Source organism: Psammomys obesus, unplaced genomic scaffold, assembly GCF_907164565.1.
Source record: "Psammomys obesus unplaced genomic scaffold, mPsaObe1.curated_primary_1811, whole genome shotgun sequence".
Lineage (NCBI taxonomy): Eukaryota > Metazoa > Chordata > Mammalia > Rodentia > Muridae > Psammomys > Psammomys obesus.
In genome coordinates, this window is record NW_026585895.1 from 14,004,137 (window position 1) to 14,027,119 (window position 22,983).

Genomic DNA, 22,983 nt, shown 5'->3' on the forward strand with positions numbered 1-22,983 from the left:
ATCAGTGGTCCCTACAAGTTTCGCAGCCTCTTTTACGAATTAACCTTGATATTCTTAGAGATCCCCCTGTATGAAGTCTGCACAGTCCTCCTGATAAGTAAAGATGTCCTACGTACAAAAGCCTCTGCCTCCGAAGAACGTGCGGCAGCAAGCTGTGGAGCGACACACTAGGAGCCGGGGCTTCAGACAGCTATGGGTGTGGCCTCTTATTTGAGCAACAGAAGATCCAAACAAAGTCACGAAACAGCTAAACCAATGCCATGTGAGTGGAAATTGCATTTTAAACACAAACACAATCAAGCACAGCATGTGCCCCCTCTCTCGTACATTTCTGAGTTATTTATCACTGCAGTCAGTGTGGTCAAGGAAAAGAGCCGACAGTGCCCGGGAAGAAAGTCCCTGGCCTCCCGCCACTGGCTAGTCTTCATCCACTACCAGCCAACAACGCACTAGGCACCCTCCCGCCTCCGTTTATACACTCTTGATTTTACACACTGCTCCTTAAAGAACTCGGGGATTTGGGGGGAAAAAAAATCTGCACAAATGAACTTGATGGTCAATTTCAACTGCCATCTTGATTTTATTTAAAAAAAAATGATTAAAGGGATGAGCAAAGCACAGCTTTTAGTGTGCCCGTGAGGGCGGACACTTCTGGAAAGGATAGACTGACGGAGACACCCACCCTGACTATGGATTCCACACCATCCATAGCCTGTGGGCCTAGCTGAAATAGAGAGGGAGACAGAGATGGTGCATACCTTTAATCCCAGTACCGGGGAGGCAGAGGCAGGTGGATCTCTGTGAGTTTGAGGGAACCTGGTCTACCAAGAGAGAGAGTTCTAGGGTTTCTACACAGAGAAACCCGTCTCAAAACAAAACAAAACAGGAAAACAAAACAAACAACCAAAAAAAAAAAAAAAAAAAAAAAAAGGAAAGGGAAAAAGAGGGAAAGGGGAAAGCCACTGAGGACCACCATTCTTTCTCTGCTTCCAGCTGCCATGTGAGAGCCTCCGTCACCCTCTCCCTGCCACGATGGGATGAAACCTTTCCACCCTTAAGTTATTTCCTCAGGTTTTTGTCACGGTGACAAAATAAGCTGACACAGTCAGGTTTCACAGGCTTTGCCTCGTCACAGCCCACAGGGAAAACATTGGCTTGATGCACAGAGAGCTAACACAGGCAGCTGGAGGGGCCCCGCCCTCTTGACTGCTCTGCACACACAGAGGAAGAACTGCTTCCATTCTCCTTCCACCCCAGGCAGCCACAAGGATATGGGCCATTCCCCTTCCACCCCAACGCAGGCATGAGGACATGGAGAGCCCCAGTACCCGAATCGGAAGCTGGGAGTAGTGGTGTGTGCTTATAATACAAGTGTTCAGGCAATGGAAACAGAAAGACCCTTGGGGTTCACTGGCCAACCAGCCTACCCCAGAGATGCCCAGGCCTCAGTGAGAGACTCTGCCTCAAAAAACAAGGCGGGTGGCTAAGGAGTCACGCCACACTTCTACACACGCACATTCGTGAACATGTACACATACCCTTGTATGAAAACACCTACATACAAAGTTACTGTTTTAAAATATGAAAAGGAACAGCATGCATTCCGTAACCCTCGGTTTGGGGTCACCCAGGGAAACTCACATGATCACCTGAGACTCACAGACTCACAGAGCTTTTGCTGACATTCATTTCATCAATACCCATCTGGTCATGATGCTGGCGAACGGTAGTCTTCACCCTCTCCTCTGTGACAGTGGTGTCGAGTTTGTTCCTGCACCCCTCCTCCTTCATCTTCTATTGTTCCCTGTGATTTTGCTCTTAGGGACGGCCCGAGAAAACGGAAGACATGCTCCTCCTGACCATGGACGAAGTAGATACAGCTCAATTATCTCAGCTACAGACTGCTTATAATAAATGTACATTTCTCACATGCCATTTTACCGGGCGCCTCACTTTAAAGACAACACCACATTAAGGGTTGGGCTAACAACATCCCCATTAACATTCTAATTCCCAGGCTGGGGCATGGGAGACTGCGTTTTATCACAAAGGGTTACCATAGAAACCTGGACTCAATCATACGAAGCTGTGAGGCACTCACACGCTCCACACCGCCTTCTGGGAGTCACCAAGAGGGCAGCAGGGTGCTCATCAGAAAGACTTGACCTTCGCTCTTTTGGTGCATACTTTTTTCTTTTTTTACCAGTGTGATTGCGGAGCTCTGTAGACTCCAATATCCTTAGGTTCAGAGTGAATGTCTGCAGCAAGCTGATTGAGGAAAGTGTTGTTGAAGGATTTGGAATCTCCTTACTTAAGGCTCTCTGCACCGGACTGACAACATTTAGTTGCCAAATGTGTTAGTTACCTCTCTTGTGACTGTGACAAAACTCCTACTTAAACCAGAGAGATTGGCTTACAGTTCGGGGGGGTTTCAGTTTCAGTGCGCTCTGGCTGGCCGGGAGGGCATGGCAGGGAACTTGTGTCCCCAAACATCCAGAAGCAGGCAGGCAAGCCTCAAAGATCTGCCACACTGGGCCACCTCTGAAGGAACAAGCGTTCAAACACACAAGCCTGAGATGAACATTTCAGAACCGAGGCAGAACATTGTGCAAACAGATCCAGAAGAACCCAGAGAGACCTCCTAACTGAACCATAACATTTCACCTTTCCCTTAATCTCCTGTTTCAGATGTTTTCCTGGGAGAGGAGATTTGAATATAACCAGCCGGGAATTTCTAAGAAAATAATAGTAGAACTTCTGTGCTCTCTAATGCAATGTATTTTCATCATTACAATCAAAGCATGCTTGGTGTGTTTTAACTTGCTAAACAAAGATGGATACTAAGAGTGCTCTTCGCTGATTAGTGTAGCCAGGCGCCTTCGAAACATAGGTCTGGGGATTCCTGAGTGCTGTTATGGGAAGAGGGTTTGAACAGAGGAGGAGAAAGACGAAGGAAAACTACACTTTTTCTGACAGGCAGAGACCATCCCTCCGGATGATGTGAATCTACAGTGATTATGCTGATCAATCAGATAACCCACTTAATTTCTCTTTCATCCTGAGCGCTGCAGACAGTAAAACAAACCACAGAGCAACCTGACTCAGGTATATTGAACCCCACAGCCTTTTCCAAGGGCTACTACTAATCTCTATCTCTCCAAGGACGAGAAGACCTCACTTGTTTTCATAGCAAACTTGACTATTGTGAAACAGACAATCAGATAGAGTGTCTCCTGCTGTTCAAGCAGATGGCTGTGTCCTGTCTTACAGTTTCCACTCCTAGGGACACAACTGTTGACCAGAAATATTTATGACATGTGACTGAATGCAAGATCTAAGGCGCTGTTTGAAATGAAACTAATTTCTACCCTACAGATGCCTGTTAATTAGTCATCCTTGTGATACTATAACAAAATACCTGAGGCAATTAACTTATAATGAGAATAGCTTTCTTTATCTCATAGTTTGAAGGTTCCAGTTCAAGATTAGACAGCCTCATTGGTTTGGGCTTTTGGTGAAGGCAGACAGCACGGCCAGGAGCTCATGGCAGAGAAAACTGTTCACTTCATGAGCTAGGGAGGAGGAAGGGAAGAGAAGGGATAGACAGAGGAAGAAAGATAGTGAAAACATTCCAGGGTCCTGAGTCCTCCCTGGAGGAGCACCACAGTGACAATTTACTACCTCCTGATAATACCACCCTAGGGACCAAGCCTTTATCACATGGGCCTTTGGGGGACACCCATACTCACTTAACAGTATCCATGCAAATCAAGTCTTCATTCTGTGAACACTGAGTACTCACTGTGCACTGGGAACCATGTCAAGTGTTTCTGGGCTTCATTGACCTGCTGTCATTCTCCAGTTGACCCAGAATCAACACCATTGAGTGCTTTTTATACTTCAGTAAAATCAGCCACAAAAACCTCCCACTTCACGTAATGCAGTTAGGTATAGTGACTAAGTATGATGGCAGTGCTTGCCAAGTCAGGTGATTCTCTGACACCCTGTCTCCAAAAAGGTTGATGTCAGCAGCCTTTCTATGATGCCTCTCTCTCTCTCTCTTTTAATCCTAACTTATTTAATAAAGAAAAAGGAAATTTTCACCTCTCATTTTTAGGCAAATATTTTTGCATGTAGATAGAGGCCATTTGTTTCCTTGTTAATGAATCCCCCTTCGGCATTCTTTCTAAAGGAGGGAAGGAGGTTTGAAAGATTTTTTTTTTTCCCTGCAATTTGAGGTGGAAACAGGATAGAAGAGCACAATGGAAATCCTATTGTCGAATGGGACAGAAGCCTGTCTGCTTCTCCGGGTCTACGGGAGAGCTCTGAGGAGTGGGAATCACTCAAACCAATGAGTGGCAGGACATTAAGCTGCTAAGAATAGAAAGCAGCTCACCCGTGTTCTCCGGAATGCTTGCTAAATGTAAGCTTTGATGGTTGAATACTGGGGCTGGAGAGGTGCCCGCCAGGCCACTGGCTACTTTTCCAGGGGACTTACGTTCGGTTCCCAGCACCCACAAGGAAGCTTACAACCGTCTGTAACTTCAGTTCCAGAGGACCCAGTACCTGTGGACTTGAGCAGCAAAGCGCTTCACTGACTGAGCCATCTCTCCAGCCTCTTGAGCTGTACCTTAGTACGTGTGTGCGTGTTTCCAACACTCAGCCACGTATACATGCACAGAGTTTGCTGTCTTCTTGTTTACCTCGTGGAAAACAGGGAGATTAAAATCCCCAGGAGGGTTTGGGGAAGCGGCACATGGCCATGTCTCAGGGTTTCCCATAGTTTCCCTAGTGCACTGAGAACGGCTCAGCATGGCAGACAATGCTTTTAGGTGCTGAGTGATTTAAAGTACAACTCTGAGGTTCCAGAAACCACGGATGAAACTGGGTACAGGAGCAATGTGATGTTAAAATGGGTCATAGCCAGCATTTAGAAAACCAAAACAAAACATCCCTTAAGTACAGCACGTACAATCACCTCAGAGGCAGGAGGATGACTGCAGTATGCCTAACACAGAGAGCTTTCAGTCCTCAGCATTGTATCCACACGGGCTCCTGCAACTCCAGGAATTCAGATATCATTCGGTCTTGCAGGATCTAGCCGGCTCAGTTTTCACCAAATGTTAGCTTATGATGTAGAGCAAAGCAGACATTCCTTAGACTTTCAGTCAAGGCTTTAACATAACCTGGTATTTGCAGTTTAGTTAAGTTTTAATTTTTTTTTTTGTCTTGACTATTCTTTAAATTCTACCAAAATATACCTTAGTGAAGAAAAACTTCCAACTTCAAAACTGAGAAATGACATTTCTGAGGCCACTGGGGCTCATGAAACTAGTGGCCTAAGAAGGAAAAAAAGAGTTAACATGTCAGTTCAGATGAAACTAATGTGAACCTGAGGAAAAACAGCTTCAAGGGCAGCATCGACACGAATTTATATTGTGTACAGATTAGCATATGAAAGTGACTCAGAAAACATTAACCCCATTTTGTAAGGAGCTCAAAGTAAAGTAAAAAACGATCTTATCTCAATATTTGGGGTCAGGGGTGGTTTGTATGTTTTTTGAGACAGGGTTTCTATGTGTAACCCTGGCTGTCCTGGAACTCACTCTGTGGACCAGGTTGGCCTCAAACTCACAGAGATCTGCCTGCACCTGCCTTCCAAGTGCTGGAATTAAAGGCATGTACTGCTATGCTGAGCTCTTATCTCAATTTTTACTTTCCAACTTTGAGTATAGAATTTCACTAAGAATTCTCAGCTCAGCAGTTAAGAGCACTGTCTGATCTTCCAGAGGTCTCAAGTTCAATTCCCAGCAACCACATGGTGGCCCACAACCATCTATACTGGGATCTGTTGCCCTCTTCTGGCCTGCAGGTGTACATTCAGATAGAGCATGCATCTACATTAAATAAATAAATAAATAAATAAATAAATAAATGCATAGATAAATGAATAGATGTGAAGCAATAATTTTTACTTAAAAAAGTGACAGCAATGAAGAAGCTCAATTTTCAGTCTTTTGCAGAAGAATCCTAACCTAAGGCTGGTCTACACAGTGATTTCAGGCCAGTCAGGTCTACACAGGGAAACTAACTGACACAGCTACACAACTCCAGCACCTAAGGCTCAAGAGACATTTTGGGTGAGGAGGAAGAAAGATTACAGGAGCCAGAGGACCAGGACTTCTCTGGAATACTGTATCTCCCAGAAATGACAGGGAGACTTTACCCAGGATATCTCAACAATACAGCAGCCTGAATGAGTCTACCAACAGATATGCTAACACGGAAGTGGGAAACCTCAGAGGCCTCCCCAGAAAGGGCCCCAGGCAGCTGGGGAAGGCTGAGAGCAGGACAAAGGGTCTTCTTCCAGGAAAAGCACCTTAACTGTCTGCCAATACCAAGCGGTCAGGCCTAAAATCGTAAACACGCAAGTAACACTGGGCAGATTGGGCAGCTTTTAGTGTGTGTGTGTATCTGCCTCAATACATATCAAAGAAAAAGAGGCCATGAATTTTGAGAGGGGGCGACAAGGGGAAGAGGGGAATACATGGAAAGAACTGGGGGGAGAAGAGGAAAGAAAGACGTGATGTAAGTATATGTTAAGCTTAAAAATAAAACGAAGTTTAAAAGTAAATAAACAACTACAATAAAGATTCCTGAGTTTTTAACATTTTCTTTCTTTCTTTTTTTTTAAACTTTTTCTTTTTTAATGAGGAAGCATGTCTCAGCGTTTCTGAGAAGCTGTAGAACTCTATTTAGGTTCTGTAGGTGTTTTCTGGTCTCCAGGCTTTAGATCCAGCCCAAATTATATTGAATAATTTTGAGGGTCATTTGGTCACTAATTGGGACATAGTCCCCCAAGGAGAAGGCACACTGGAAAGGCAATAGCAATTTATAAATATTCCAAAAAGTGGGGGCTGGAGAGATGGCTCCGCAGTTAAGAACAATGGTTGCTCTTCCAACGCACACGGCTTCAATTCCTAGCACCCACATGGCTGCTCACAACTATCTGTAACTTCTGTTCCAGGGGAATGACACCCCCCCCCCCACAGACATCCATGCATTCAGCTCCTGTTTCAGGGATCCAAACTGTGACAAAAGGGGTGTGAGAGACAGATTGGCAGTTAAGAGCACTTACTGTTCCTCTACAGGACCCGTGTTCAATTCCCAGCACCAAGATGGTGGCTCATAGCCATCCAAACCCCATTTTCAGGGGATTCAATGCATGCATAGATATAAAACACTGAACAAAAAGAAGCCCGTTTTTCTCATTCAGTTACTTATTCCTTCTACCAAGTTTCCAACTAGAAACTGACAGTCCTCAGAAGGATAGGAAGTCTGACAGGCGTCTGACAGGCGTCTGACAGGAACGTGGCAACAGGATGTCTTTTGCAGCACCTGCAAGGTGCCGTAAGTGCACCTTCGCTTGTATGCTGGGAGGTGGATGCACGGGTTCCTTTGGCTTCTTAGAGGCGTGTCGGTGATGTGTGATGATCTGAATGAAAATGGCCCCCATAGGCCGTTAGGGAGTGGACTATTGGGAGGTGTGGCCTTGCTGGAGGAAGTTTGTCACTGGGGGTGGGCTTTGAGGTTTCTGCTGCTTGAGCCAACCCAGGGTCTCTCTCTTCCTGACGCCTGCCAATCCTCCAGCATCCTGTCTGCCCACCTGCTACCGTGCTTCCTGCTGTGATAACAATGGACTAAACCTCTGAACTGTAACCCAGCTCCGATTAAATGCTTTGGTTGCTCTCTTCACAGCGATAGAAACCCTAACTAAGACGTGATGTAAAACCACCTGCAAAGAACTTGTGAAATCACCTTAGACAGTCATACCTCAGAGTGTAAGGAAGGCAGTCACTCTGGGGTCGATGCTCAGAACTGTCTCGAATAAGCAGAACCTCTATGCAGTATGCATTCCCTCCTCCTCCAGCCAGCAGCTGTTTACCTGAGTACCCGGAGGCACACATGGGTGAGTTTGCTCAGGGGCGCTACATTAAAGAGGAGACCTGTCTTGATCCTCTTCTAGACAGGAGCAAGAAGGTCAGGATGCACATTTTCAGGTGCCTCCTCACGGCGTAAGTAGAGACCGTGCTATGAGGTAGGGACTTCCCCCACAGCCTGAATGAAAGGATGCAACTCTGGAGAGAAGAATGAGAAACAAAGAGTGTCCTGGCCCCGAAGGGCAAGGACAGAAGGTGGAGCATCCTGTGAGAGTCTGAGCTGACCTGTTCAGGGCATGCGCAGCCACAGCCGAGAGGGACAAACAGAATGAGTGCTCTGCAAACGGATCCTTGGCTAGTCTGTCTTTGACAGGTACCCCAAACATTCAAGCCCCGGAGAATGAGTCAGTGTGGAAACTTTCCTCAGGAGGATGAGTCCATTCAGAGCCGAAAACAAACCTGGGACTCTCTGCTCTTATCTGATTTCTACCCAAATGTAGAGCCTGGCACTTAAAGTGGTAGTGCACCCACTGGAAGAACCCAGACATTGTGCCTTGGCAGGGAAAAAAAAGTCTTCTTTGAAATTAAGAGCTCTGAGTGTCTCTTCATTTTGGTTCTCAGACCTGTTCGAATTTGTTCTTTAAACAGACTGCTTAGCGAAGACACCTGGCACGGGTTTAGTAAAGAGATATCATTAGTTCTCGCCTTAAAAAGACAAGGCTTTGGAAGAAACGAGTGTTACTGTGTTACTAGGTCAATGGCTGTAAACAGGCTGTGCTCGCTGCTTTACTGCTACGTACCCTGAGAGACCTTTCCAGATGGTGAAGAAAGAAACAGGGGGGCTGAGTCCGTGGGACTCCCACTCCTCTGCTCACTGTTTGGATAACTGTCTCCGGTTACACAAGCTGCCTGCCAGAAAATCCCAGCCAACTGCGCCTGCGCTGCTTCAATGCAAGTAACAAGCCCTAGGCCCACGGGGCTGAGGGAACCATGCGTAGTTTCAGCACGAGCAGAAGGCTTGACCTTTTGAATGGCGTAAAGGAGATGCAGACCCTTCAAAAGTAGCTCCCACTGGAACGAGAAATGCCCAGATGGGACAAGGTTCCTGCAGGCGTCCAGCTCTGTCCTCACAGTGAGCTCAGATCTGGAATCTTGGTCTTGAAGGACAAGGCCTGAGTTAGAATCCTCTTACTATGCCAGGGTGCCACAGAGATTCTCTCATAGGAAAAGTGACATGCGGTAAACAGGACTGAGAGGCTTGTAGGAGGAGCCAGGGGCCATGTTCAGTTAAATTTTCTTGTAACCTGAACACAGAGGCCAGGAGGTCACTGCAGTTGATGATGGCTGGGAAAAAAAAATACAGACTTTTTTTTTTTTTTTTGCTATTCATTATTTATTATGAATTTCTCCCTAATCATCACCCTAACTACATCCATGATACAACTCAATCAGAAATATTTATGTATTCTTGTCTAAACAAACGGTTGGGTTAGTTTAAACCCAGCAGCGATCCAAATTCAATACCTGCACCTTGCAACAATGTCCCTTCCCCGACAGCACTTTGTGGCCTTTATTTTGTGTTTGTGTCTTTGAGCTGAATTAGACTAGAGATCTCAAAACGCGAAGTTCTGGCCAGTGAAGGAATCACACAGTAACTTGGTTATAATGGACTTTATAGTTGAATGTTGGCCACGTTGCTGGACAACCACAACTCTTTGAGGCTTTTGGAACGCTGTGGAAGGGTGTGGGCCAGAAGCCAGTCCAGGAATGTTGCCCACTTCACATCTCCTGAGGGTCCTGAGCTACTACAGCACATCCCTCGGTGGTTCCCCGAAGCACTTGGGAAAGAACTCACTTGGGAAGCTAAACGCCGCCATGAGTTACAAGCCTGCAACATTCTGTCTTGAATGATAAAACGCCTCGACCCAATGCAGCGCGTTTGCTTTATCGTACGCTTCCAGGTAACCATCCATCACTGGGGCAAGTCAGGCCAAGAGCTCAGAGATGGGAACTCGGCAGAAGCTATGGAGGAACACCGCTTACAGCTCCTTCCTCATGACTTGGGCAGCCTGCATTTTCAGACCATCCAGAGCCACCTGCCCCGGGGTGCCACCGCCCACAATGGGCTGGGCCCTCTCCCATCCATTTTCAGGCAGTAAAATGCCCTACAGGCCAATCCTATGAAACATTTTCTCAGTCAAGGTTCTTTCTTCCCACTGCGTGTGCGTGATGCAAAACACATACATGCAGGCAAAACCCTCACACACACACACACACACAATTAAATAAAAAAAAAAAAAAATATATATATATATATATATATATATATATATATATATATATATATATATATATATTCTTTCTTCCCAAGTGCTCCCAGCTTGTGTCAAGCTGACATAGTCTAGCCCGCATACCTGTCTGACAAAGGTTTGTTGAATGCTTACACACGTGAAGTACTGTGCTAAGCACTCTGCACTAGAACTCAGGTATTATGCCTCATTTAGAATTACGGGGTGGCAGTCACAGGGAGGGTAAGTCATTTGCCCACAGATACAGATGTGTTAGTTTGACTCCAAAGTCTGCTTGCCACGCTGTTAAGCATGCGGGGTCATCGTACATGGCTATCTCTTTACATGCACTTCAAACTGAGACAACTCAGATGCCCATCAACAGGGGGATGCACTCATGACAGAGGTATGGTCCTAAAGTGGAGTACTATACGGCAGCGAAAACAAACAACTCAGACTTAATATATATATATATATGTGTGTGTGTGTGCGCATATATATATAACGGAAGAAAAAGCTACCAGCCAAAGAGTACATGTGTGTGGTTCCGGCGTCACACACTTTCCAAACAGGCAAGATTGAACCATGTTGCTCTGGGCTGCATACTTGGGAGGCCACTCCAGGGAGATCTGGAGCCTCGTTACTGAAAGGACCACCGAGCTGATTCCTGTGCTGCAAGCACAGCTGCCCGCATAACCATCCACCCACTGTCTTATTTGCTTCTGTGTTAAGCACTTTGAATATAGGTGCGTCACAGCCCGTAATTTAAAACAAAAATCAACACCGAGCACATCCCTGTCACCAGGGAGCAGGCAGTGGCTGGAGGTTTCACAGTTTGCCCGTTCAGTTCCTGAATTCTTCCCTCTCACAGGCCTCGATTTTGGGGTACAGTTAACTGAGGCAGGACTTCTTGGTGATTCTCGCTTCCTAAATACTGTCTCTAGCGGAGACACCCCCAGAGATGTCCTAAGGAACATAAATGGCAAGAGAACTTAATGTCATAATGGTTGTTTCAGCTGTCAGCCTGACACAAATCTAGAGTCATCTGGGAAGACAGAGCCTCAGCTAAAGAATTGTCCAGGTCGGATTGGGCAATGTGAAGTTTTTATTTTATTTTTTAATTTATTTTTTATTATTGGGTGCAGGTGCCAAAGTGTGAGTGTGGAGACATTGCTAGGGAGTCCTTTCCCTCTACCTTTGTGTGGGTTCTGGGACTCAAACTCAGGTTTGCAGGCTTCCATGGCAAGCACCTTTACCTGCTAAGTTATCTTGCCAGCACCTGTGTGACAGTTTCTTCATAACTAATTAATGTGGGAGGGTCAACCCCACTGTGAGCAGGTAGGCCTAGACTATATGAAAAAGCAGGCTGAGGAAGTCAGGGGTAATAAACCAGCCTGCCTCCATCTTAGGCTTAAAAGCCCTCTTATTGTAAAGACAAACTAGGCACATTCCTGTTTATGATTAAACCTGTTTCTCAAGGGACTGGGCTGTGCCCCACTTGTAACCTTAACTACAAATGGTTCTGTACTGCCTGTTCCAGGAAACAACTATGCCTTTGTTCAAAGTTATTACGACCACCTGTTGTTATGACCACCCTGTCATGACTACTCTGTTAGGACTATCTTCCCACGGTGTCTTTGTTTCAGGAGGTTGGTATGGCCATCTTGTTATGCTTACGTTTGCTACACAAATTCCCCATTTGGAAACCCCCTACTTCTGAGCTAAAAAAGCCTTTATCTTTCCCATGTCCAATGCTGATTTCTTGAACCCTGCCCTGAGGGAGAGACAGCCATTTACACACACACACACAAGCTTGCTTTAATTAATTTGGCTATGATGATTGGGGTGGGTGGTTTCTCCTAATCTGTGGGATTAACAGACACAAGCACTGTTCTTCCATGATCTCCATTTCAGTTCCTACCTTGTCTTCCCTCCATGATGGACTGTGACCTGTAAGCTCAGTAAACCCTTTGATTCTTGAGTTGCTTTTTTGTCATGGTACTTTTCACAGCAACAGAAAGCAAACTAGAGCACCAAGAGAAACAAACAAAAGTGAAGACGGGGAAAAAAGTCACATCATCAAGCGTCCCTCACTCCCGTATCTAATTTGGGATTACATTTAGCTTGTCTATTCACAGTGCTTGAGGATGGCTACCTCTTCTTTTGACATTACACTCATCGTGGCTGGCAGGCTTCAGCTTCCACACAGCCATCTGTGCCAGGGCAAGGTGAGAATCACTTGTAGTTAAGAACATTTTTTTCTCCCTGATCATAGTCATTAAAAATGTATTATTACTCTAGAAAAGGCAGTGTTAAGAGACTCAGAAGACAAACTGCAAATTGGGAGAAAATATTTGGAAGTTATATGTTTGTATATATACAAAGATGTAAAGAATGTTTAAAATTCAATAACAACACAAACATAAGGTTAGCAGAGCTGAGCAGGTTCCCTCCCCCACCCGGCCAAGGTACAAGGATGGTAAATATGCATATGAAAAGATGTTCTACCCCTCAGGTCATCAGGACATTGCAAATTCAAATAACAAAGAGATGCTACTATATACTTGACAGATGGCTCAAATCTAAAGTATTGACAGCATCAAATCCAGCCCAAGGGGACTCTCATACATTGATTGTGGAAACAAAACACGGTATAGCCGCTTTCGAAGACAATTTGACAGTTTCTTCCAGAGCAAAGACGCTTACATCACATAATACTGAATGGGCCAAAATGAATTAAAAACCTATTTCTACACCAAATCTTGCCCAAGTGTCTCTAAGCTTTATTAGTAATTGTCCAAACATAAAACTAAGATGTCTTTCAGTTGGTAAACAGATAAACAAACTGTGATACCTCTGTACAATGGAATAGTATTCAGCTATCAAAACCAGCAAGCTATAGAGCCATAATGAAGCATAACAGTCTTAGGTATTTATTGCTGAGTGAGAGAAGCCAATCTAAAAAGGGTATGTACTGTGGTCTATGGTATGACAGTCTGGAAAACTTAGGACAATGGGGACAATAAATTTTAAAACTGAGTAAATAAATGAGTGGTTTCTAGGGGCTTGAGCACCGGGTGGAGGAAAGGAGAGGGGGAGGAACAGGTGAGTTTTGTCGTCCAGTGAGATTGTTCTAGAGCGTAGGGTGGATAGCTGCCTTGCCTGTTTGTCAAACTCTGCAGAATGCACAACACACAGAGTGAACTCTGACGTGACAGACAGACACTGGTTAATAATGTGCCAATACTAACTTTCAAATTAATTACACTGAGTATTATATATATATATATATATATATATATATATATATATATATATATATAATGGTGCTAGGGATTGAACCAAGGGCTGCAGCACTGAGAGCACATGACATTCCAGTGAGCTTCGGGGACTCCCCTGGAACATGGCAATAACAGTGAAATAGTGGGGAAGGAAGGTGTATATGGAAATCATGCACTTTTCTGCCCAGTGTTATGGATACAAACAAACAAAAAAGACTCAAAGTGTATTAAACTACAACAGCATGGTCCCAGTGCACATAACCTTGCTACCCTCACCTCTGCTGCCCTTGAGGTAGTCGCGTAGCCTAGTGGCCAGGTTTCAGGCTACAACTTCCTACTTCCTTATAAGGATGTGTCCAGCTGGCACCTGGAATTCCTCTCCATGAAAATGAAGAATTCCCAGCAGCACCTCAGCCCCAGCCAATGCTGTAAACTCACTCCAACAAACCCTACCCACTTCCTCACAGTTTCTTTAGCCCCTGTCCCCCAAAAAAAGGAGAGCTGTTTCACTGAAAACCATCTCTGCTTTTCCTCCCTGAACTCATCACCAGACCAAGACCCTGTGAACCCACCTGCCTGGCTAAGCTTCATTCCTTCTGGTCCAGACCCAGACTAGCAAGTTGCCTTGGTTATAGTGTTTTTATCATGACAATAGAAAAGTAACTAAGACACCTGCCAAGGCTACATAGCAAGTCTTTGTTTCAAACACATACACACACACACACACACACACACACACACACAGCAGCAGCAGCAGAAAAAAAAAAGTATTATACCCAATTTCAGAAAACCAGCAGAAGTAAAATGAAGACTAATAACTCCATTTCTACCAAGAAACAATTGTGTGTTAGATTTTAGAGTTGAGTTTTAAATGAAATAAAGCAGGTGGCTAAGAATAACAGGGCAGTCTATATGTATTACTTAGTTAAGTAAAAACAAGTTAAAATCAAACTCTATCCTGCCTCATTTCACAGTCCTGCCATAGGCATCAGTCCTGGAAGCTGAGGGCCTTGACTTGGCCCAAGCACAGCATTGCCTCGTCTTCCTTGGCAGCTGTGCTCCTGATGTCCTGGGCCAATGCCAGGACTTGGCAGCCACAGAAAGCACATCCCAACCTAACTCTCACAGGGGAGCACTGCCAAGGCCAGGCAGAAACAATCTAGGCAGAATGATGTCACAGACTTTGAAATGAGCTTTCCTACAGGGCAGGGACCAGACCAGATTGTGGAAGACAATGGGGTGTGTGGTGGTTTGAATGAGAATGAACCCCATAGCCTCATATATTTGAATGCTTAATCACCAGGGAGTGGAACTGTTTGAAAGGATTAGAAGGTTTAGGAGGTTTGGCCTTGTTGGGATAGGTAAGGCCTTGTTGGAGGAGCAAGTGTCTCCCTGGGGTTGGCTCTGAGCCCTTGCAAGGCCCAGTCTCTGTCTCTCTGTCTCTCTGTCTCTCTGTCTCTCTGCCTGTCTCCCTGTGCAGATCAGGAAGCAGCCCTCAGCTACTGCTCCGGCACCATGCTCACTACCACGTTCCCCACTATGATGATAATGGGCTAACCCTCTGAAACTGTAAGCAAACCCCCCGATTAAATGCTTTTATTTTTTTAAATAAGAGTTGCCTTGGTCATGATGTCTCTTCACAGCAATAAAACAGTAACTAAGGCAGGGAGGCTTGTGGTCCCTGCAATGGTGGTCCATGGATGCTCTCCATGGCTTCCGACTACCTACGGGCCACTCTCCCTCCAGCCTCCACCACAGTCAGGTTTCACTGAGAACTCTAGGCAGGTAGGGAGACCTGGCCACCTTTGTGGCCTCTGTCCCTTTTCCACCCCCAAACTTCTTATTAAATGTAAACCCATGAGAAACCCTTGCCTCTGGGCAGGGGTACTACACATTTCTTTTAGAGAGCCCAGTTTTGCCCGGAGGCTTCAGTGAAGGTTAACTGTGGTGACAGCAGTTGGTGTCTGGGGCACTGTGTTGCAATGAGGTATTTTGGAAAGGAATGCAAACAAGCCTGAGCTAACACAGTGAGGCACTGGGTCATTAGGAACATGACTGTCACTCACTGACACTCGGTCTTCAGGCTGACGGTGTTCCTGGTGCCTGACAAGGCTAGGATGGGAATTCAGAGTGATCTAACTGAAAGGAAGAGATTTAGACAAAGCTGAGAGCAGTTTGATTCAAGCGGAATATCCAAGGGTGCAACTGATTGCTTTTCTAGTTGCTTTTGGTGGGTAATTGTTTTTCTAGAGTTTCTTTTTATTATATGTCACAAAACCATCAGACTGCAACTCAGGAAGTAATCTATTAAAAACAAATAAACATAAAGTCTTCCAAAACAACTTGAAAACCGGTGGCCCAGGACAGATTCTGGCCTGTAGAAAGTGTTAATAGTAATTTTTTTTTTAAATAAACATATGGACAAACACAGAGAAGAACAAATGCCTGGGAAATACATCTTTACATAGGAAGAATCAGTTTGAGTTTGTACTTGTCCGTCTCAATCCTACTAAATTTATAATAATCCTGGTTGGATTCTTTATTTGAGCAACACAGAAGCACGTGTGGGCCAGACAGAGACAATCCCACTCTCTTTAGCTAAGGGCCCTGTCCAAGTCCCAATTTTAAAGACTGCTTTGGTGGCCTCTCTGGAGCTCCAGACTGAGCACTTGGGGTTTATTCCCCAGCCCTGACCCACCAGAGCCTTTCCGGAACTGTGGTGTCAGTTCCCTGAGTCCACAGGAAAGCTTCTGGGCACCGGTGCGTCCTTAAAAATGTGAAAGGTCACAGAATTTTCTTTTTGCCTTCCACAAAACCAGGTTGAAATAATGGGCCAGTATTTCAGCAGAGAGTTACCCAGGCATAATCCTAGCACTTAGGAGGCAGAGGCAGAGGCAGGTGGAGATCTATGAGTTGGAGGTCACCTGGGCTATGTAAGTGAGACCCAATCTCAAAACAAAAACAAAACAAACAGCAACAAAAGGCAAGCACGTGCATCATGGTAACTTGTACAACTACGTTCTCATTAGTTACTTTTCCCTTGTGGTGATTGGCACGTCCCAGCATGGTGAGGAAGGAAGCCGTATTTCGGCTCACACTAGAGGATGCAGCTCTCTGGTGGGGAAGGAATGGTGGCTGGAGCGTGAGTTGCCTGCTCACACCATTCACAGTCACACACACCGACGCTCAGCTAGCTCACTTTGTCTTCCTTATTTAGCCCTAGCCCATGAACTGGTGATGCCCACACTCAGAGGGACCTTGCCTCTTTGTTAAACCTTTCTGGAAATACCCCCTTCGGCACCCTCAGGGGCGTGTTTGCGTGTCAGCTAAATCTAGCCACATTGGCAATGAACATTAATCAGCATCTAAATCACAGGAGACGTCAGTTCTGTTCCAACATATTTCCGCATCTAAGTCTTTTCTTCCTTCCTCTCCTACTATATTTCATCATGGTTTTCAACTCACAAGAAACCAGCGCAGCAAGCTTGTCCAGAAGGCCGAGGATGTGGCTTGGTATTAAACTCTAGGAAAGTGTGAAGTCCAGGTTTGATCCCCAGTGACCGTAAACTGATCCCAGAGAGTTTAAAATTTGCCACAAGCACGGAACCCAAGGTGGGGTGAGAGAAATACTACACACAGAGGCAAAGGGTGCAGAACAGGGATCATCACAGGCCAAGAAAAACACAGAGAGGGGACATCACAAACAAAGTCACGAAAGAAAGAACACACTAGGCATATCCACAGAGCAGAGAACAGCTCAGGGATTCTGAGCCACAGGAGGAAGAGTAGCCGGGGAACATGAGAACCAGAAAGGGAGACCAGCACAAGAACATAGGACACCTTCAATGACATATCAAGAGTTGACACTGGGGGAGGGAGGGCTGGGGAAGTGAAGAGTGGAGGAAGGGAGTGATAGGACCAGAGCAATGCCTTAGAAGGGCTATCTCAGTCGTCTGTGGAGAAGAGGAACTGGAGGAGGAGAAAAGGACCAGGGAAACCACTCGGGGCAGACGCCATTTTTATGGGTGTAAGGCGGCGGGGGGGGGGGGGGTAAAAGTGATGGCAACTGACCCAAGACACAGCCGTTTGAATCGGAAGGCTGTGGAACAGTAGCCAGGAGCCACTTCTAAAAGTCAAACTCACAACTTCTCAGTAAGCCTGACTTTGGGGAGTATATTTCTACAGACTGGAAAGAGAACTGAGATTCAGTAAGTCTCTTTTGCTTATTCCCGAACTATCCCACCACAACTCTGTCTCACAGGGAGAGCCGGATTTTGGCACTCCTGTGGAAACGGCAAGTCAACACAGCCCCCGAGCACCCCTCTCTGTGAGCCGGGCTGTGCGCGGTACCCTCCTTCACCAGCCCCGGCTCACTGGTCCCCACACAGCCCTCCACATATAACCGCTGCCCCTCCCAGTTTACACACACGGATCCGGCAGCAGAGCTGTGGTGTGCGGTGGTTAATGCCCAACACACACGAGACTGGATTAAAAGATGCAGGAGGCATCATTAAGTACATGTTGGGGCTTATCCCTGAGGGAGTTTCCAGGGAGGCTTAGCTAGAGAGGAAAGAGCCACTGTGGAAGTGAGGGGCATCATCACTCGGGACAGCATCCAAGCCTGAATACAATGGTCCCCTCGAGGACCAGCAGTCATCTCTGTCTGCTTCATGACGTATACTCACTGTGATGGTTGCCTCACACTCTCGCCTCCATGCCTTCCTACCACGTGGACTGTTTTCCGTTTCACCTTCAACCGTGAGCCAGAATAAACCCTGTGTCCCTTAAGCTGCTCTCTGTCAGGAGGGTTTAGTTTTGTTTTCTCTTCTTGGGACAGGGTTTCACCATGCAGCCCCGGCTGGCCTGGAGCTCTCTATGTAGAGCAGGTTGACCTCACAGAGATCCGCCTGCCTTTGCCTCCCAAGTTCTGGTGTATTAAAAGCATGCCCCATCACACCTGGCTTTTCAACAAAATGTATGACTCGTTTTATCAAAGTGATGGGGAAAGTTAATAATGTATAACATAACCTAGCTAGCATTACACAGAGAGTAGAGATGTGAACTAAGAGAGCTCTGCCTTTAAACTTGCATTTCCAGCTACTCAGCAACACTTATTTTTAGGGGAATTACATGCCTTCTGCTTATTATGTGCATGTATTTGTGTAACCCAGGGGACAGTTTTCTATGCCATCCTCAAGAACGCTGTCCATCTCCCGTGAGGCAGGGTTTTTCCATCCGCCTGGAGCTCACCCACAACAGGCGGCCAACCCAGGATCCTCCCTCCCAGCCTGCTGTCTTTATGTGGCTTCTGGGGACCAAACTGAGGTCCTCACGCTTGCAAGCCGAGAGCTTCACTAACCAAGCCCTGTCTCCAGACAGGAATTGCATGCGCTGTAGAGGAGAGCACAGCCACATCCCTGAACACTGCCTGGCTACAAGGAAACACTGTCTGAAAGTTTGTTATCATGTTCTGCGCTATACACGTGAAGGCTCTACTACAGCACACACAGCCTGCCGGGTTGCCAAGAGTGCAAGTTCCTATGCAGGCCGGAAGACCGAGCACATTCAAAGGCATTTCTCCTTCACGTTGCACCCATCTTCACAGATTGAAAAACAGCCAAAGAAGAATTTTGGAGCAAGCTGAAAAATAACTACACCTTTCAGTAAAAAAGGTCTGGCTGACATTGGGTCTAACCATACTTGAAGAGCAGAGCTTTCTTCTTCTCCTCCTCCTCCTCCTCCTCCTCCTCCTCCTCCTCCTCCTCCTCCTCTTCTTCTTCTTCATTATTATTCTATCTTAAGTGAGTGGGTGTTTTGCAGCATGTATGTTTATGTACCTAGTGCTCATGAGGGACAGAAAATGCGGTCAGATTCCCTGGAACTGGAGTTATAGATGGCAGTGAGCAGGATCCAAACCCAGGTCCTCTGAAAGAGCAATCAGTGTCATCTCTGCAGCCCAAGATCTTTTTCCCCCTTGAACTAGGGCTATATCTGTTTATAAATATTTTCTACACTCATGTTCCATACGTTTCTCTTTCCGAAGCACTGATTATAGCCGCCCACAAGCCTGAAACCGAATTCTACCATATTCTATAGCAAGGAGTTTCAAAAGGGACCAGAATTCACTGGCACCAAAGACAAATGGTGAGAGGCCTGTCTTTTGCTAAGTGAATCCCCGTGCTACCCAGAGTGCAGAAGTAGTCTCCAAATCCATATTCATTGCTAGGCCAGAGATTTTGACCTTGAATTCTGCTACAATCTAGCTATCTCTTTGCCTTTGCTTCCACAAGAGAAGCTTTGGAACAGTTTCATAAGTTGAGGGTGATATTCGATTAAGCGCCATAGGCAGCCCATGCTGGCCTCAGACGTGCTGTGTAACCAAGGCTGGTGACGGAGCCTGACCATCCTGCCTCGACCTCCCAGGTGCTGAGATTGTGCCACCATGCCAATCTTAAAACTGCTACTTTTTAAAGGAAATCTTGTTCCCGGTCTTTACGGCTTCCTGTTACCATCACATCGTCTCACTGCCTTATTGGGTCCTGACTTCTAGGTCAGCCCGCACGAACAACTCACTAGGATCTATGCCAGCAAACAAATGGTCGAAGTGCATGCATCCCGAATGTCTCCCTTACCAGGCTTGAGAGGGCCTCCACAGGGACTCAGTCTTTGGTGAGCCGGGGCAGGGTGATTCGTCTGAGAAGATGACACATCCATTCCAGCAACTGAGAGCTACCGAAAGAGCAGCGAGAGAAAGGGCATTTTTATCCTCTGCTGAAGGACATGCTTTTCATTAAACTGAGGGACCATTGCCCCCGACTGTATCGATGACATTTGTATGCTCCCTGGGCCTTGTATAGAACTGAGTGACAGTCCTCTCCTGGGGCAATTAGGAGTCAAGCTGCAGCACCTTTCATTTATTTCTTCCTCCGTACCTAACCCCTCTTCAGTCACTCACAGTTCAGGTCAGAGAACAGCCACATGCTAATTCTCGTCTTTACTTAATTTTTATCCTTAAGAGAAAAACAAGGAAACCTATAGAAAGGTATTAATCTGTCCTTTCTAAGCACATCATCCAAAGGATTTTGTGTTTTTTTTTTTTTTTTTAATCTTACATATGCTCAGCAGAGTTACTGGCAAAAACTGTACATTTTCTTCATTTCACCCTTTCAACATCAAATAGGAGGCAGCAAAAATTGGATCAGACTTCAAAGCCTGCTGTGGGCTCCAAGTCACAGAGAGACGCCTCCATTTCAGATGCTGAATTCAAGCAGGGTATCAAAGTGCTACCAGAGAACCTCGGGTCCTCTCTCAGAGAGAGGCCCCACCAGCTGCAGAGCGGAGCACTCAGCAGATCACCTCAGGGAGCAGCCGGCGTTTATTCTCAGCAGCAAATTTCCAGGCTTTTGATTCTCTTTTCCCCGTACCTCCCTGTCTCTCCACCGAACCAAGGTTCTTTAGCTGGGCTTTTGTCTCAAAAACTTCAAAACATTACTACAAGTTTCATGTTCGATGGCCGGGCCAGGCAGTCACAGACAGCCTCCACGCCCAGGGACTTGGATCCCACTGAAGGAAGGGCTCTGGATTACCTCAGCATCGGCCAGTCTGGCTGCCTTATCTGCATGTCCTGAGGTGCCATCACAGCCTGCCGGAGAACTCCGGGCTTGTGGATGCCTAAAAGGACAACAAAAATCATAATTTTTTTAAAAGAAGGCTTTAAAATTACAATAAAAAATAGGATTACTGTTTAAAAAAACAAAACAAAACATTGTTTTCCTCTCAAAAAAGTTATACAAACTCATCCTTTCACTTCTGTTGCATCTTGTGCTAGCCCCTAGTTAAAAGAACCCTGTCCACGTAAAGAAATGCATCCCATTGGTATTGTCTCCATGCAATCCAAAAGATCCACTGCCTGCCTGAAGTCCTAAGACCTGGAAACTGCCCCTTTACAGTTGTGTGGGTTAGTGAGCAATGCCAGGTTTCCACAGACTTTCCCAAGCTTATAACCTCATTGGAGGTTATAAACAGTATTACCCACTTAAAGCACAGCAGGATCTGGGGGGAAGGGGCTGTCACATGCCTCCCGCATGGAAGGTAAGGAGGCAGAGTCTCTGCCTTCCACACTCTTTACCAGCAGCTATCTTGGTGCCTGGGACCTAGTAAGTATTTAGTAAATGTTAGACAAGCTGGGTAAAATCCCAAATTGTAAGGTCACACAGGTCAGAAAAAAATATCCTTAACAGTCAATTTTTTTTTTAAAGCTATGCCCAGCAGCAGTGTTAGGTTTTACTAGCAATGCTGTTGCCGTTTCAATAATATATTTATTTTTAGTTTATGTACATTGGTGTTTTGCCTGCATGTGTGAGGGAGTCAGGATGCTCTGGATCTGGAGTTACAGACAGTTGGGAGCTGCCATGTGGGTGCTGGGAATTGAACCTGGGTCCTCTGGAAGAGCAACCGATGCTCTTAACTGCTGAAGCATCTCTCCAGCCCTGGTAAATTTAAATTAGCTATTATTCATAATAAATTTCTGGTTTAAAAAAATGTTCTTAACTGTCTAGCTACACCTTTACAACCAACCATTGGAGCTAAGTACTTTCATTGTGCCTAGAACACGGAGGAAGAAATAAGGTTGAGAAAGGTAAGGGTTTTCCCCAGGTATCCTGGTGAATAGCCAGCATTTCCTAGACATTTCTGACCCATGTTTTTCTGGCTCCAACTCCTCGGCTCTCCCTCTGGCCCCTCAATGCGATCTGGGTACTGGCTCAAGGGGCTCATTCTTGTCTAGTCCAAGTAAGTCTCGGGGACTACGGGACACTTAAGTGCTTACCTGTTCCTTCAAAGCTCTGGTGAGCTTTAGTGACACTCTGGAAAGAGAGTGTGGCCCTCGGGTGGCTGCCCACCTGTGCTGCCTACCTTTCCTGCCCCAACACAGACATCTGAGTGTCCTTGCCTGGCTCCGAGGGGGCCTGTCAGAAGCCAGAGACCAGTACAGATGCTCCCTGACTCTCCCTGTGGCCAGCTAATCAGCAGACTCTTCCCCCGCTTCAGGCCTTTGGCAGACCCTAAGGTACTTAATGCAATGCGTACACCGTTACTTACTTGAAAAAGGCGGAGCAAGGGGGGAAGTACTATCCCCAGACAGATGCACTGGAAAGTACTTGACTGAACAAAGTTAGGCAGGTTTCTTCCCAGATAACCTAATGCACACAATAACATTCTGAGAGGAGACAAGAAAGAGTATCCTTCCCTAGACATTAGCACCGGACCTGGGCTCCCAAGTATTACGTAATGCACTGTAACGATAAGGGAAATACTTTTAAGAAAAAAAATTCTAACCTGTATATTTTTTCCCACATATGCATCTGAAGCATGTGTGTGTGTGTGTGTGTGTGTGTACATGTGTGATCGTGTGTATATGTGTATCTAGGTTCAAAGTTGACTGTGGGTGTCTTCCTCGATTGCTTTTTGCTTTAT

The 22,983-nt window shown here is 45.9% G+C and overlaps 1 protein-coding gene across 2 annotated transcripts in view; it reads right to left on the reverse strand.

The window, feature by feature from the left end:
- Window positions 1–22,983, reverse strand: part of Myo3b (myosin IIIB) — a 306,408-nt gene that overhangs the window by 50,675 nt on the left and 232,750 nt on the right. The window contains exons 29-31 of one of the 2 annotated variants that reach the window (XM_055600478.1): window positions 22,371–22,392; window positions 21,096–21,180; window positions 20,142–20,238 (exon numbers count right to left, since the gene is read on the reverse strand). In XM_055600478.1, coding sequence (XP_055456453.1) covers window positions 20,142–20,238; window positions 21,096–21,180; window positions 22,371–22,392 — 204 coding nt within the window. The remainder of the gene's footprint in view (window positions 1–20,141; window positions 20,239–21,095; window positions 21,181–22,370; window positions 22,393–22,983) is intronic. The other variant, XM_055600477.1, reaches the window with a different exon arrangement.